The sequence below is a fragment of the Anguilla rostrata genome, chromosome 6 (genome assembly GCF_018555375.3).
Source record: "Anguilla rostrata isolate EN2019 chromosome 6, ASM1855537v3, whole genome shotgun sequence".
Classification (NCBI taxonomy): Eukaryota; Metazoa; Chordata; class Actinopteri; order Anguilliformes; family Anguillidae; genus Anguilla; species Anguilla rostrata.
The window spans coordinates 19,923,916-19,940,381 of NC_057938.1; the positions used below are offsets into that span (position 1 = coordinate 19,923,916).

Here is a 16,466-nt window from a genome sequence, read left to right on the forward strand (position 1 = left end):
TCTGGGGACTTTGCGCCAACATGCTGGCTAATTCCTGCCAAATCCAGTGTCTGTATTTAATCAGCCTCTGCTCTCGGAGCTGCTAGGTGGTTTATCCGGTTTAGGCACAGCTCCAGTGTGTGGATGGCCCCCCGGGGTCTGGGATCTGACATTCCCTTGTGTCTCCGGCAGGCCTTCCTTTCTGCCCAGGAGAAGCGAGCCCAGGAGGAGCACGCCCAGGAGCTGCAGCGTCGTTTGGAGGAGGTGCTCCAGAAGCAGGAGACCAGCACTGCGTCCCGGGAGGAAATTAGCGACCAGGAAATGGTGGAGAACATCTTCGGCTTTTTGCCTACCACAGTCGGTGGGCAGGAGGGACAAGCTCCTGTCGGCTTTGAGGTTAGACTTCCAAAATACTTGCTAAAGGCCTCTGCTTTAACAAGATATGATTGTGTATGGGCTTAACAGCAAGTTGCAGCCAGAAAGCAGTTTAAACAGTATATAAATACTGGCAAAGAAAGAAATTTGTGCATCCGTTATATGCTTCAGTATGAGTCCATAGGGTTTGTTAATCCCTTACAGAAACAGAATATTTGCAGTATATTGTAAATATGTGGAATTAGGAAAGTATAATGATAAATATATTTCACACCAATGTAATATATATTAGAATAAGGCAATTATTTGTATATTTGCTAATACATTGTAAAATGATGCAGTATCTTGACAATATCCAGTATTTCTCAGTCTTACCTAGGTCTTCATCAGAAAGATGAGCAGACCCATGTGAGGTTGAAATTTTAACCAGTTCTGTGGTCTTATATCTCAAGCTGGTCTTGGCACAAGCAGTAATAGTGATTTTAATTTTTCACTGTTTTGTTCTATCCTTAGGACCTGGAGGGGAAGAAGGTTGTGTTGGAGGAAGTTGACACGGAAGACATTCCTATTGTGGAGGAAGCTCCTGAGAAGGAAGAGGAGGAAATTGATGATGAGCACTCCTTTGCCAAATTTGCCTCCATGCACTTCCAGAACTCAGCCACACACACCCACATCAATCAGAGGCTGCGCCGCACCCTGCTGTTCCACGATGATGAAGGCGACGCCCTGGTACCCCACTTTGCACAGGAGGCTGTGCACCCTTTTCCTTTACTGTCTCCATGGTTGGGCGAAAAGTAAAGCTGCTTAGATGTTTATATGCCCCCTTACTAGGGTGTTTACAGGTGAAGCTGTTGTGCCTGGTCTTTGCTCAAAGTTGCCATGATGCCAGTAGAGCCCATCTCAGATGTCTACCTGTTGTCCTCCTCAGGCTTGTCTGACCGTGTGGTGGATGATCCTGAGGTTTATGGGAGACATCCCTGAGCCCAAACAGCAGGACCAGGATGAGAACCAGTCCATCCAACAAAACCTGGGACAAAGGAAGGACCGTCGCCTTAGCAACCTGGTCGGCCTTGAACAGGTGCCCAGCTGGCTGCTTTGTGATGAATCTCTCCTTAAATCGTAGCTGCTTATCCAGATGAAACCTCTGCTAAATGTGGCCTGTCAGGATAGAAGATGGTTTCTACAAAGATTGAGGACATTTTAGAAGGCAGCAGTTTTAGAGGCTGTACTGGAATTGATATGCTTGTACTTTGAAGCCAAGACTTGGCACGAAGTAGTACTTTCTGATTTATTTAAGCTTTTGTTATAGAAACTCCTGAAAAGACACAAAAAAGGGAGCAAAGGGAGTGGTCCCAGCAGAAGGAAACCTTCAATGATTCCTGAAGAGGTGAGAGATACAGAGAGGTAGTCTCTTGTTTTCTGGGATCAGGCCCAAAGGAGATCTCCACAGCTTATACTCCACATAACTTTGCCTCTGCATAATGGCCTCACCTTCACATTGCACTATCATGGATTGTAATCATTTTAGTCCATAGATAAAATATCTTAGGACTCATTGATTTGTGTAATTGGCTCTAGTCATTTGTGTTTATTTCGGTTATTTTGTGATTCCAGCCTGCAGCGGAAGCCCCAAACGTCTCTGCAACACCACCTCCAAAGGAGGAGGGTTATGTAATGATTGGAGAAGGACCCACCCTGGATCGGCCAATGACATCTCTGGAAAAAATCCATGTCATTGTTGGATATGCTATCGTCAGACCAGACACCAGGTAGTGAACTAGAGTTTTGATCGAGAGGAAGTTTCACAAATATTGCCTATTTACTATTTTATGTGTGATTGTAAATTCTGGAGCTAAAAAAAGATTTAACTCCGGAGTTGACAACCCTTGTCACGGAGCGCCAGAGTTGCTCCACACAAGCCTACATGTATAAGTACATAACTGTATTAATTATTACACTTAATGAATATAAGTGATCGTGTTTTCAGCATTTCACCATCAATTCTCTGAATATTCAGGCTGAGGCCTTTTAGAAAAAATGTTCAATTAAGGTCATTCAGTAGAATTTTTCTTTTGGAAGACCCTCTAAAAAAAAAGTGCTGCGTTCATTTGAAATCATCTTGGTTGTCTTGCTTTCCTAAAGTTTTGATTTTAGAATGTTCATTAGTGAGGTTGCACTGGGAAAGTTGAACAAATTTGAGCTATTGGTCTGGCAATGTGCACTTCATCAACTTATAACAAAATGTGGTAGCTAACATATTTAAGTTACATAAGTTATTCACGTTTAGCTTTTTTTTCATTTTCTCTTCATCAAATATATTGGTTAATTGAACATGACATTGTTCATTTTTGGGGGGGAAATCCTTTCACAAAAAAAATGGAAAAAGTCCTGCAATTAATTGTTATAAAAATATACACGCTTGATTTGATGGCCATTTCTCTGGTTCACCTACCCATCTCAGTGTTCCTACTGTAGCTTTGTGTGTCTGTGAGCCAATGCTGCTTTCCTCCTGTGCTCCAGGGACGAGATCTACTGTCAGATCTGCAAGCAGTTGGCAAAGAACACGAACCGCAACAGCTGCGTCCGTGGCTGGATTCTCCTGTCCATCTGTCTCGGCATCTTCCCGCCGACTGATCGCTTTATCAAGGTGGCCTCAAGCAGCCTCTCTGCCGTCAGACCTTCTGTTTGCTGAACAAGTTACTCTACAGGGTTGGAGTCCTGATCTATGTGGTCACTTCTGGCACTACGATCTTTACTTCACTCTAGTGTGTTTCTTTTGTACCTCTGCACCTTGAACTAATGCACTTGTTGTACGTCGCTCTGGATAAGAGCGTCTGCTAAATGCCTGTAATTTAATGTAATGATAATTTTCCAGAGTCAAAGAAGCATTTTCACTTTTATTAATCTGTCCTTACAGTACCTCCAAAACTTCATCCATGCTGGTCCGGCTGAACACTCGGCTCACTGTGCCGAGAGGCTCCATCGCGTCATGGCTAATGGGGTGCGCAGTGAGCCCACTTGCTGGGTAGAGCTGCAGGTAAAAGTCACTTTGAAAGCCTGTGGTAGCTGCTTCCTGTTTTTTACAACACAAGTTGACAAATCCTTATCCTGCCCTTTGATTTACTAGGCCACCAAGACCAAAAAGCCCATAGTAGTATCGGTAACCCTAATTGATGGCAACAACATCAGTGTGCGCCTGGACTCGGCATCCACCTCCAGCGAAGTCTGCAAATTCATCGCCCGGAAAATCAACCTGCAGGACACCTTTGGCTTCTCTCTTTACATCGCTTTGTATGAAAAGGTAGGACACGTGGCCTACTTCTGCTATGCAGCACCGTTTACAGGAAATGTTTTTTCAGGAAAATGGGTCAGGAATGCATCTTAAACAGAATACAGATAAAAGGCAATAATAAAACAGCAATTTTGAAGCTAACAAAAGGCACAATGGATTTGTAGGTAGTTTATTCGTGAAATCTCAAGCTTTAACATTTCTTTGAGCTTCTTTAAGACGTTCCAAATCATAGAATCCTTTTGTACTGCTGCTGTGTTAGTTTTAAGAAGTCATTCAACCAAAAAGGTCAATCCCTCATGAAGAGCTCAATTTGACAACAATTAGCTGGTAGAATCATGTTGTTATAAGCTGCCTGTTGATTCAATTTGGGAACAGGAAGTTGTTTCCTCTTCCACTTCATATCCATCTGTAACTATGAGAAAACCTTGGCGCAGGGCAGCAAGATTTGATCGTAAGTCCCTGTTCACTGTGCTATGGTGTTCTTTCAGGTGTGGTCACTGGGCAGTGGTGGAGACCACGTGATGGATGCAATCTCACAGTGTGAGCAGGAAGTGAAGAGGAAGGGCGGGGAGGAGCAACACGCCCCCTGGCGCCTTTATTACCGTAAGGAGATATTCACCCCCTGGCACAACTGCCTACAGGACGCCCTCAGCACTGACCTCGTCTACAAACAGATCATCCGAGGGCTGAAGTGTGGGGAGTATCAATCCGACAAGGTAACCAAGGTTTTCTGTCCCGGAGCTTTTTCACATTCAGTTTCTGAGTGGTATTCATTTTCACTCTTGGAGAACTTGGGTTTTCATGTTCTGATGTTTCTCAGTATATAATTGATCAATTGAAGCTTCGGTTTCACAGTTCACCCACATCACCTGGTTTAAAATGTGTGATTACACCATTAACTCACTTACATTTTAAAGCACAAACAAGCAAAAGCCACCCATGTTGATGTTGATCTCCATGGGCAAGAGCAATAAGCACTGGGAACACTCTTTTCCCACGATGGTCTCATGACTCCCACTGAACCCTGACCCTGAGTGCTGTCACTTTTGGTTAGTTCTAGTTGCAGAACTGAAGAACTAGAACTAGATCCAAAATGTACACTCAAGTGCTCAAAATGGAGTAATTGCTGCCACTCCGTCCCCCACTCCTCCCCCCCCCCTCCTGGATTTAGCACAGTGAGTACAGGTTTGTTGCTGAAGCCATTGTGTACCAAGAATGCCAGGTCGTTGTCACATTTTCTCCAGGTAATTACCTCAATGGGAAAATAGGTCCACCGACCCATTAGTGATGACAGGAATGATTGATGATAGCAGGGAGTTCTGTAATTAGCTTAACCTGTCTATTTTTTTATGGATTGTGAACCATCCAAATTCATGTCGGGATTCTTCTCTCATTCAGGAGGATGATTTTGTACAGCTTGCTGCAAAGCACTTCTACGTACAGTTTGGGGCCGACACTAGGGACGAAAATGCAAAGAAAGTCGTGGAAGAGTGCATAATCATCAATCTGGTTGAAACAAAGTCAGAAGCCAAATTGGTGCAGCTGGTGAAAGCAGCACACATTCAGGTACACTGACCTGCTTTGTGCTGTGAAGTCACATTCGACAGACTGGGTGGAGATGGGGCTCTCATAAAATCCTTGTAAAATCCATAGAATGCAAATATTATCTTCTGATTGTCGCTCTCATTTCTCATCATAAGTTTCTTCCTGTTCGGTATTGTGAAGTTGCCTGTGGATTAATAAATCACCCATCTTGGTTTTTCATTTTTATCTTTTAGAATCCTTACATAAATTCCAAGACGGATCCTGGCCTTGTGAAAAAGGAAGTGGTTGATTACGCTCGGCATAGATGGCCTATGCTCTTTGCTAAGTCATTTAAAGTTGTAAAGATATCAGGTAAAAAAAAACAAACATTTATTTAACATTTACAATTGTACATTTGGCAGCTACTTTATTCCAGAGACTTTCAATGTCATTATACAAGCATCAACAAAACAAGAATGAATTAATTTTTCAAGAATGGATAATATATAACCATATCAAAATACTATTCAATCATGGGACATTTAAAATAGAGATGTCAGATCAGCAAAGCTTCAAATGGGAGCCAAAATTTCCACATTTATTTTGCTTTCTACAAAAGGCTTATTCACATGGTCTTCCCTGATTGGATGGTTGTCCTTGACAGATTGCTTAGCCTTGCAATAACAATAGCAGTGTGCCAGCATTTATCCCCAATCAGGGCATTACAGAAAACTGAATTTTGGGAACCGGGACAAGCTGAAGAATCTTGGAATTGTGGTTCTTTAGTGTTTCCCAAGTATATTTGCTGATTGCCGTATGTGCTATTGAATCCATCTTTCTTAGGTCCCGTTTTACCCCAAAACACGTTCGTTGTCACCGTCAGCTGGACTGGAATCTTTTTCTTGGATGAGAAAGAGAGATCTCTCCTGGAACTTTCTTACCCAGAGGTGACTGGGATCAACCTAGAGAGGTACAAAGGGTCATACTGGTCAGACCGAGGTTGCTGACATAGGACAATTGAGAAAACTTCTGATTGTACTAAGTGGTTGGCATTAATAATAGATGAAGGACAAATGCATTCAACATTGGTCGATGAACTTACAGTAACTGAGTTCCAAATAAAACATGTGCTTGCTTTTTTCACAAGCACAGTTTAGAAATAGAAAAATTTAACCTGTCGAAGAATTTGTGAAGCTAAAAACGAACACATGAATTTATTTAGAACTCAAGTTGAAATGTTGATTGAATTCATAGAGTCTCTCTCTATGCTCTCCTCAGTGATGAAAGGTCTTCTGGCCAGTTAGTCTATCTCTCCACGCTGAAGGGGGACTTCACCCTCAGCGCTGTCTCGGCTGTGGACATGGTAGAGCTGGTGCACCAGTTTCTGGAGGGGCTGAAGGAACGTTCCCGATACTGTGTAGCCTTGCAGGATGTGAACCGGCAAGGTAAGAAGGAAATAAGTTCATTTTCCTCCATTTCTTATTCCATCCAGGGTTTAACTTCAAGGTATGTATTTCAGATCTGGTTGATCAGGGGTTGCCAAAGCTGGAACGCCTCAAAATGTGGTGGTTTTCATTGTTACTTGGCACTCAATTGATCAGTTAAAGCAATTGCTCACACAGTGACTCACCTCCAGAAGTGTCTTGGCAAACTGGTTGCTGATTTTAATGCTGAAAACAAAGACCAGTCGACCCTGCGATTTGCTAGGACCAGGATTGGACTACTTTCGCTAGATTCCTGATTCATGAAGCTGTGAAAACTGCCGCGTAAGCCTCTAAAAGAATACAGGATAGCGTGTGAACAAATACCAGAGCATTAAATATAGTTTGACTTTTTGTCTCCACAGATGATCCCACATTTCTCAGCTACAAGAAAGGAGACATGCTCCTCATTATCAAAGACAACGAGCCCTCGTCCGACCGCAGTTGGATGAAATGCCAAAATGAGCGAACCGGTCAGATTGGGGCGGTGTCTACAGATGCTGTCTTGGTTCTGGCCACTTTGGAAAAGCCCACTAATGAAGTGTTGGTATGAGCCTGCAAGGGACACTATTGTAAAGATCAGACCTGAGTCAAATAATTATTTTAAATAATTTAAACCTGCAGAAACCAGATATTTCAGGCAGATTATTAACATTTTTAAAAGAAACATCCATATTCTGCAACATTTCATATGGTTGTGTATTTGGGTTAGTGACAAATTTTGTTGAGACCTCCCAGAGATCTGAGTGTTTAATAATAATACGAAAAGAATTATGTCAAATTTATTCATTTGGTTCCAACATTCAATACATTTGAAATGTATTATTTGTTATCCAACATCCAATACAAAATGAATTAAAAGCATCAGCATGCAGTACACAGTGAGGAAATACATTTAGCTGCAGCACACAATACAAAATAATGTAAATACATTACACATAGGAAATACAAAGTTTTACTGGATTGCGTGTTGGAGCCAAATTAATTTCCCCATTGTGGTATAATACAGCTGACTTATTTTTTTATTATTATTAAACACTCAGATCCCTGAGAGGTCTCAACAAAATTAGTCACTAACTCAAATGTACAGCCATATGAACATTTTTTTTCCTGAATATCGGTGAATATGACTGCTTCTTTTAAACATGTCAGTTATCTGCCTGAAATATCTGGTTTCTACAGGTTTAAAGTATTTGAAATATTTATTTGACAGCTCCGTTTCCAAATCTAATCGAAATCTAGAGTACCTCTGTATGTATCTGAACCAGTGATGTGTGATGAAATGTTAATCAGGAGTCTGTGAGTTTACACATCTCGGGTTGCCCATGTTTCCAGAGTCTCCTGAACCTGTCACCAGAGCAAAGGGTTAGCATTGTACAGAATGCCAAGAAAGAGGAAGGCGCCAGCGACAGAGTGGCACCCATCTCACTCAAAGAATTCTCCTTTGAGTACTTCCGGTAAACAGCCTTGGAAAAATCTAGAGACTCCCCATAAGTAACTGACCCACAGAAAAATAATTGCATTTCCTACATATTTCCTTACATATTTGTTAAAATGAGCTACGTTTATATTTCATTTTTAGTGCCATATATTTCGTATATATTTTGTTGAAGAGTCATTGTTGAGATAACAGACATTTGTGTTCTATCCGGGTCCTCCAGGCAGCCCAGCAAAGACCGGCAGGCGCTCTCCAGGGAGAGGCTGTGGGCCATCTCTCGGGAGCCCCTGAAGCAGCCGCTGCTGAACAGCCTGGTGGGCAACTCTGAGCTGAGTCATCTGGCCTGCATGTCCTTCACTGATATCCTTCCTGCAATTAGAGACTTAAACTGGGAACTGCTTCACAGACCACTGGAAATGTAATTATCCATCCATCCATCCATCCACTATCTATACCCGCTTAATTCTGGGTAGGGTGGAGGGGAGGGGTTGGAGCCTATCTCAGTGTACATTGGGCAAGAGGCAGGAATGCATCCTGGACAGGTTGACAATCTATCGCAGGGCACCCCAACCATTTACTCAAACATGTCTATAGGACATTTAGAGTCTCCAATTAGCCTAACCTGCATGTCTTTGGACTGTGGGAAGAAACCGGAGTACCTGGAGGAAACCCACGTGGACACAGGTTTTATTTATTAAAAACAACATTTTTCAGTGTACAATTAAGTGTATGATGTTGCTTATTTATTATACAGTTAAATTATCAAGCTTTTATTGGCTTTGTTTACAAACTCTCTCCATAACAATTAAATATTCATACATAAGTATAATGTGTTCCTTTTTCAGTCCTGGCTTGTTTTTGGCAGTAAATTGATGCTTTATGAAAAGGTTTTTTGAAAATCTTGGGAGTTTTCATTACAGGGTGGCTTGCTGTACTGCAAAGGAAGCATGTCTAAAATGTGGAAATCTTGGGAGTTTTCAGTACAAGGTGGCTTGCTGTACTGCAAAGCAAGCATGTCCTGTATGCGGAAATCTTGTGTGAGCACTCCTTTGCGGGAGAAGGTCGTACCTCAGAAAAAGAGGTCACTACACGGAAGCATGTTTATTTTCCTTTATGTTGCCTCTACCCATCTTGAAATACATGGGAGATTACCCTGTAAAGCACGTACGTGGCCCACTTGAGCTCACGGACCAGATCTTCGGCCCAGCCACGCAGCACGAGGAACTGAGGGATGAGGTCTACTGCCAGATCATGAAGCAGATGACCAGCAACGGCAACATGTGCGTGCTGCGTCAAACAAAATGACCCGGTCAAGACAAAGAATACATTCCGTCTGTAAACAAAATTGGGGACAAAACATCCATAAGCAAATGCATGCTATTTACGGCCATGAGCTTACAGTACACCTAGTATGTCCATCTAAAACCTTCCCTGGGTTTATAATATGTAATGTATATAATACCTAATGACATGAACCCAGTGCCTCAGTGTGCTGTGTGTCGTCCCTTCCAGGCTCAGCTTGGAGAACGGCTGGCAGCTGATGTGGCTGTGCTGCGGACTGTTCCGACCCAGCCAGGTCCTGCTGAGGCACACGCAGCGCTTCCTGGAGTCCCGGCCGAGGGAGCCCCTGGCCTCCGACTGCCTCCAGAGGCTGCAGGGCATAATGCGGTAGGGCCACTGCGCACAGCGCCAACATCTCAGTTTGTTCATTCATTTATTTAGGTTTTACATTACATTACATATATTTAGCGGAAGCTTTTATCCAAAGTGACGGACGAAAGCGCATATCAAGGTCATTGAAACAACTACAAAAGACAGGTTCGATAAGGAACAATACTCATTTTGTATTATTCATAGCCAAGACCACAAAATTCCAGTTCACGCAGTGAACATTATTCTGACCTAACCTATGCTAAGTCAACCTAGGGGGCAGGTTTCACATTCACTGTCTTTCAAAGAGGGATTTAGATCTCCAAAGCTCAGCATAAGCAATGCGCAGACATGCAAAGCAAGCACAATGTGTTGCAGTAAAAAAAACCTGTATGTGAACATAAACTTAGCTGGCTTTGATAAATGATGATCAAGCCCAAATATCTATGTGGCTGACAGTAATACTTCCCTCTGATGTAGTTGCCAGTGAATCACAGAGAGACACGGTACTGGAATGCATTTGCACAGGGATCTGCCTAAGCTACTGTAACAGATTATCTCTGACTTGCATATCCTGCAGCCAGTGCTCTCCCCCTCTCCCAGTGCAATGTGGAGCAGGTCACTTAGTGAGTGAATGGGCCCGTTCTGCATAGATTCGCTGCCTGTTTTCTTTGCTTCACAATTTACTCAACATCCTTCAACAATTCTTGAGCTGAGGCAGCAAAGATGTAATCAAAGAGGGTGTACTCTGTCTTACTGTGATTTACAAAGTCCACAGCACAAGAGTCAGGGTGCCCGTGGGAATGATTTTTTGATGCATTCTGACATCTGGCTTGCTTTTAGCCCACCATTCGGACCTGGGCAGTCAGTGGCTGTGCTTTTCCACATCGAGTTGTGGATGAGAAACGTGGTTTTCCTCTTTCAGAATTGAACCCAGGAAGAGGCCTCCTCACCAGGTAGAGGTTGACGCCATCCAGCAGAACAGCACCCAGATCTTCCACAAAGTGCACTTTCCCAATGACACAGAGGAGGTAGGAGTCTTCTTCAGTAACAATGCGAGAGGAAATGCCTGCTTTGTCTCTGTCCCATTGTTTCACGCTCAGTGTCCTCTTTCCGTTAGCTCTTTGAGGTGACCACCACCACCAGGATCAGGGAGCTCTGTCGCAGCATTGCCAACAAACTCATGCTGTCATCACCTGACGGTTATAGTCTTTTTGTAAAAACTCCTGAAAAGGTAAATCGAAAACACGAGCTTTTCTTCGTGCCATTTTAGAATTGGCAATGGACACTTCACCAGGTCTCAGCTATAATCGCTGTGATTGAGATTGAGGTTGTGTTCTGTTGCGTCTCTGGCTTAGTCTGTTGGTTTCAAGTGTAAATTTGAAAATAACAGCGGGCGGGAAAAAATAACCAATCAAAAAGGGGCAGGAGCAATCTTGGTCAATGAAAACATCAGTTTACTGATTTCTTTGGAGGCGCACAATCTAGCAAGTGCTGAAAAATGAGTGCTCAACAATCAGTAACTGCAGAACACAGTGGCTTGGTTCATACCTACAGTCAGTGTCAGTCTCAATGTACTTCTTCCATCCTTAAAGTCATTTTCTGACAATAGCAAACAGATAAATGGTTTTGATCACATCTTTGTGTTCTCAAAAATGTGAGAACGCCTCAAAAATGTTGTCGCCTGTGTTCATTTCAGGTGCAGAGCTTGAAGGATACAGACTACTTCTTTGACAGCCTGAGGCAGATCACCGAATTGTCTAAGAAAGCAAGAGCCAAAGAGTCAAAGAAAGTCAAAGAGGGTAATGCATGCAAACCAAGTGCATATGAAAAATAGACATGGCCTCACAATATTAGTTTTCACAGCTGACGTATGTGCACTCACGGAAGGGCTTTATTTGAATTGCAGGAATACCAACAAGTATGCCGTACCTTGTGTTCTTCATGAGGAAACTGTGGTTCAATGTGTCCCCTGGGAGAGATTGGAAGGCTGACCTCATTTTCCACTTCCCCCAGGTAGAGCAAACCGTTACCTTCCCGTGTTATGGAAGTTCACCTTTAGGGTTTATGCATTATGATGATCAATTTGGTGACAGCTAATTCAAACCAAGCTTAATTACACTTATATACTTATCTTTGTTCATAGACCTTTAAGAATGATCACACAAACTTGTGAAATGGGCTAGCCGATCCAAACTTGCTTGTATTTTACTGTATACTTTGCAGTCAGTTATTTAAAAACTTGATTGAGGAAATTCCAATCCTCATTTGATTTTTCATCAGCACAGAACAATTTAGCTTTCTTGTGAATGATCAGTTAGGTATCTCACATTTTCACATGTACACGTTTACAGCTTAATCAATGGCTACTTTCCTGCCATATATTTTGTACATCAGTAGTGGGTGGGGGATTCATGGAGGGGGGGGGCAGGTTCACCCCCCACCCTTAATAGGACAGCTTTTCAGTTTAGCCTGACCCTCTGTGCTTTGGACCTACAGGAGCTCCCGAAGTACCTGCGTGGGTACCACAAGTGTACCAAGGAGGACATGTTCAACCTGGGTGGCCTTCTGTTCAGAACAAAGGTCGACACTGACAGGTCGGAGTTTATCATGATCCCCAGGATGCTGAAGGACCTGGTGCCCTCTGACCAGCTGAACGCCGCATCCCCTGAGGAATGGAAAAAGGTGAGGGGCCCAAGGGTGGATCCACCCTGGGACACCCTGTGTACCCCGGATGTCTAAAGTAGAGGGTTCCCAAACTTTTGGAACTCATTCCCCACTTCAGCCAATAAATTTTCTGTCACCCGACCTGGATGTATGCTAATGTGTTTTAGCATGCAGTTCTTATTGTAAGTATTGGGACAGCAATAAGTCAAAATTCCCAATACTTAAACAGCCTGGTTTTTTTTTATCCAATGGAGAATATAGGAGGCAAGTCCAGAATGTGACACATAACATTTGAAAGGAAAGAGTATTATATACAATAAGATATTTTTCTTCATGGGATATTCACAAGCCACCTCAACCTCACCTATGTATAGTCAACCTGTGGGAACTGACCCACATTTCTTGAACAACAGTTCACATAAAAATCATTAAATTACTCCTGTCCTCATCACAGTCCACCCAGACAACAATTAGAGAAATGGTGCAATCAGCAGAAAACCTAAAACATCTTCTGAACTTTATTTTCAGAACATAATCGCATCTTACAACAAGCAGGCCGGAATGACAGTGGATGAAGCGAAAGTGGCGTTCCTGAAGGTCATTGCCAAGTGGCCCACCTTCGGCTGTACTTTCTTTGAAACGAGGGTAGGAGCTGTGTATTTTAAGAGAACTACGATGATCGACAGACACAAAAATGTATTTGAAAAATGGTGACTCACGGTAGAACGTATCCTCTCACATTCCAGCAAACCTCCCAATCCAGTTTACCAGGTGTCATAAGGTTAGCAATCAGCAAGCACGGAGTTGCCATCATTGATCCCAAAACTAAGGTAAATTTTCAAATTGCCTATCGTTTATTGTGTATTTTCCTCATACAAATAAGCACCAGAGTGTCCATATTAACATATTAAAAATGATATTTATGTTCCACTTTGCCATGCTTTAGGATGGGCTTGCGAAATACACATTCAACGAAATTACAAACTGGTCCAGTGGAAACACCTACTTTCACATGACCATTGGGAATCTGGTCAAGGGAGGAACGCTACTATGTGAGACCCCTCTGGTAAGTGATCTTTCATTTCATCAGATGTGGCCTTAGCATCATAGTGTGCAACACCAATTTTAAATGTTGAACCTAAAAATTGTTTATTTTTGTACATAAATAAACATTGTGTATATGTACAATACTGAATCTTGTGTGCTGTTCCTATGTTTTTAATAATACTTTCTAGTATTCAATTTATGGCATAGAGAGGGCATGTCATATTTCATATTTCATATGTGCTGTCCCCTTGATCCATCTAGCATATTCCTTTCTGCAATCTTAAGGGGGTGTAGTGTCAACTGTGAGATAGCATTAGCTTGCTGATCCTAATACTCATGACTACTTTTTTTGTCTTTGCTCAAAAGGGTTACAAAATAGATGACCTGTTGGCCTCCTACATCGACATGTATCTCAACGAGCGGAAAGCGGTGCGCCCCAAAAACCAGCTCTTCCGAAGCTGAAGCCTGCTGTCGTACGTCAGGGCTAGTCAATCACATTTTCCACCACACTCACAGTCCAAACTGAAAACCGATGTCCAACTGTACGGCTCAACATAGCCTACGCTGTTTCATGAATACCAACTGCAGGACTGTTTCCAAATAGGAATTTGTTAATATTAAAGCACCATATGACTCTTGTACAACTCTACAATTTACTATAAACCAAAGATGCACTGTCAGAATGCGATGACATCACTCCTGTCCTGAGTAGATTAGCTCTGAATGCTTTCTGTAGTGATGTTCTTCCCTCTCTACCATCTTAATGCTCAAACTTGGTGTTTTGAAGTCACTGACTTAAAGTCATTGTGGAAAAGTCATATATGTGAAGATTTAAAATACAAAATAAAAAAAAATATATACAGGATATCTTTTAATATATGTGAAGGTATTACACGTATTTAAACAATGATTTTATATTGCCAGTTTCATATACTTTTGCCCACACATCATGGAATATAGTGTAAAATTACATATACCTGTGTGTAAAATATGCTCTAATATATAGGAAAAATTAATGGTGATTTTTTCATTTTATTGTAAAAATCAAAAATAAATGATTGACAAACCAACTTGATGCATTCCTGTGGTCCATTTTCGAAATTTGACAGTAAGAATGGCTTGGTGACATCTGTAAGATTTTATGCTTTTTGGATGCTGCGAAAAGGGACAGCTCTAGAAATTACCCAGTCATTAAAGGGTTATTCCCACCAGAACAGAACACTACAATTTTAACTGCGGCAACAACTAAAAATAACTGTCCTGCACCTATACCAAGAACTTTATTATTATTATTTTTCACATACTGGGCCTCATTCACAAAACATGTGTACAATCACATTTGATCGTAAACTGTGTGTAAGAACATTTCCAACATTTTTTCATTTATAATTTTTCATAATCTGTATTTGTTCATGGGTGTTTCCTTATGAAAATAACATGAACACAACTGGGCATAAAATTTACCAACAGTCAGCATTCATCATCTCATACACCTGGGATATACACAAAAACAAAGGTCTGCACGTGTCATGAATTTCATATTGTTTTTTCGTAAGAACATTTTTAAGAACAAAAGTATGAATAATTTAAGAAAGGTTTTGTGAATGAGGCCCATTGTGTTTAGCAAGTCTCTTGTAGGAGGTTTACCCTTGGTAGACTAACAAGAGGACTTTGTTTAATACCTTCATGCTGAGACTTAATTTTTTCCATTTTTGCCAGGTTTTTGCTGTTTGGTTTAAAGTTTATAACACCAGATGTCAACAGTGCACACCATAACAGCTTAAATTAATAAAAACATTTATTATATCATAATTCAGCCATTGAATAAACCTACTAATTGCTCGTATGTCAGTAGAGGATCTATAGGCTTAACTAACATTAATTGAGAAATGTGAGCAGGATAGCTGCAGTAGGATAGTTTAAAAGTAGGGAACCAGCTCATTTTTAAAAACAAAGCTAGCTACCTATGTTGTATTGGAAATATTAATTAAGAAAAATGAAACGTACTGGATACCTTTGTACCTTGAAGATAATTTTTTGCCCACTTTTCTTGCCTAAGGTGTTAGTTACTACAGTAACCTACTTATATAATAATATCTGTATCTGTGCCTAACTCATGTGCAGTTGTATTTGCATTTCTATTGGCTAGAAGTATTTCATTTTTGGAGATAAACAAAAACTGAGCTGTGTAGAGCTAAGAGCTTGAACAGGATAGTTGGGGAGTTATCAACAGTTACTGTCAGCAACAAAAAGTCACTGTCACCACAGTTTCCATAAAACAGTGCCCTCATTCAGGTCCCTGAGTCCTGTTGGCATGCAGATGGGACAGGAGGCAGGGAAAGCAAAGCGTCGGATCTACAGCTGTGATCTCTGCGTGAAAGAAATTGTATCTCCAAGGATGCACATCTGTCTGGTCGGAACGTGACCGACTATCTTGGGCCTGTATGCGAGTCCCTCAATGCAACGCACAATGCCATGAAAAGCCTTAGCTCTGTCTCACTCTGCCGCCCTTTGTTCTTTACTCCCAGGAGAACAGGGGGCCTTTTTAAAAACTCAGACAGCCCATAAAAGAGTATCTCAGTCCCTGCATCCATAAAGTGGCTGGCTAACGGCACAATCATCCTTCTATTTATTGATACGAGGGAGAGTTTCTCTATGAGAGCCCCAACGAGCTTGTTTCCATGGCACCGTGGCTGGCAGCTCATCTCAGTGGAGGTTTGCCGTTCTTTGCTTCTGACCATCACCCAAGTCGCTGTTGACTTAAACTGTCCAGTGCACAAGAAGGTCTGAGAGTAGATGACTTGGTGCAGGACAGGAGGTCAAACGAAAGCCTCCCCCGTCAAAGCTCTGCGATCAGGCACGTGGAGTACTGACTGTGCCCAGGGCGGAGTGTTTACCAGCAAATAATGAGCTGAGGGTGACGGACATGAGGGTACGCCTCCTTCCCCTGCCTTAGCCTTGGCTAAAATACACTGCACCTCGGTGATCTCCCCAGTCCGCACGCCACTCTCCA

General features: G+C 42.1%; 1 protein-coding gene across 2 annotated transcripts in view; it reads left to right on the plus strand.

Annotated features, from left to right (window-relative positions):
* The window catches only part of LOC135256783 (unconventional myosin-VIIb-like), a 29,050-nt gene extending 14,527 nt beyond the window's left edge, over positions 1–14,523 (plus strand). For both annotated transcript variants that reach the window (XM_064338923.1, XM_064338924.1), the window contains exons 22-48: positions 172–375; positions 868–1,083; positions 1,283–1,432; positions 1,664–1,741; positions 1,969–2,123; positions 2,875–3,001; positions 3,272–3,391; positions 3,482–3,655; positions 4,135–4,362; positions 5,045–5,212; positions 5,425–5,542; positions 6,014–6,140; positions 6,449–6,615; positions 7,017–7,198; positions 7,987–8,108; positions 8,313–8,449; positions 9,216–9,369; positions 9,602–9,757; positions 10,665–10,770; positions 10,860–10,973; positions 11,439–11,541; positions 11,649–11,755; positions 12,239–12,424; positions 12,935–13,051; positions 13,153–13,236; positions 13,353–13,472; positions 13,820–14,523. In XM_064338923.1, coding sequence (XP_064194993.1) covers positions 172–375; positions 868–1,083; positions 1,283–1,432; positions 1,664–1,741; positions 1,969–2,123; positions 2,875–3,001; positions 3,272–3,391; positions 3,482–3,655; positions 4,135–4,362; positions 5,045–5,212; positions 5,425–5,542; positions 6,014–6,140; positions 6,449–6,615; positions 7,017–7,198; positions 7,987–8,108; positions 8,313–8,449; positions 9,216–9,369; positions 9,602–9,757; positions 10,665–10,770; positions 10,860–10,973; positions 11,439–11,541; positions 11,649–11,755; positions 12,239–12,424; positions 12,935–13,051; positions 13,153–13,236; positions 13,353–13,472; positions 13,820–13,915 — 3,816 coding nt within the window. In that variant the 3' untranslated portion in view covers positions 13,916–14,523. The remainder of the gene's footprint in view (positions 1–171; positions 376–867; positions 1,084–1,282; positions 1,433–1,663; positions 1,742–1,968; positions 2,124–2,874; positions 3,002–3,271; positions 3,392–3,481; positions 3,656–4,134; positions 4,363–5,044; positions 5,213–5,424; positions 5,543–6,013; positions 6,141–6,448; positions 6,616–7,016; positions 7,199–7,986; positions 8,109–8,312; positions 8,450–9,215; positions 9,370–9,601; positions 9,758–10,664; positions 10,771–10,859; positions 10,974–11,438; positions 11,542–11,648; positions 11,756–12,238; positions 12,425–12,934; positions 13,052–13,152; positions 13,237–13,352; positions 13,473–13,819) is intronic.
* The last annotated feature ends 1,943 nt before the right edge of the window (positions 14,524–16,466 follow it).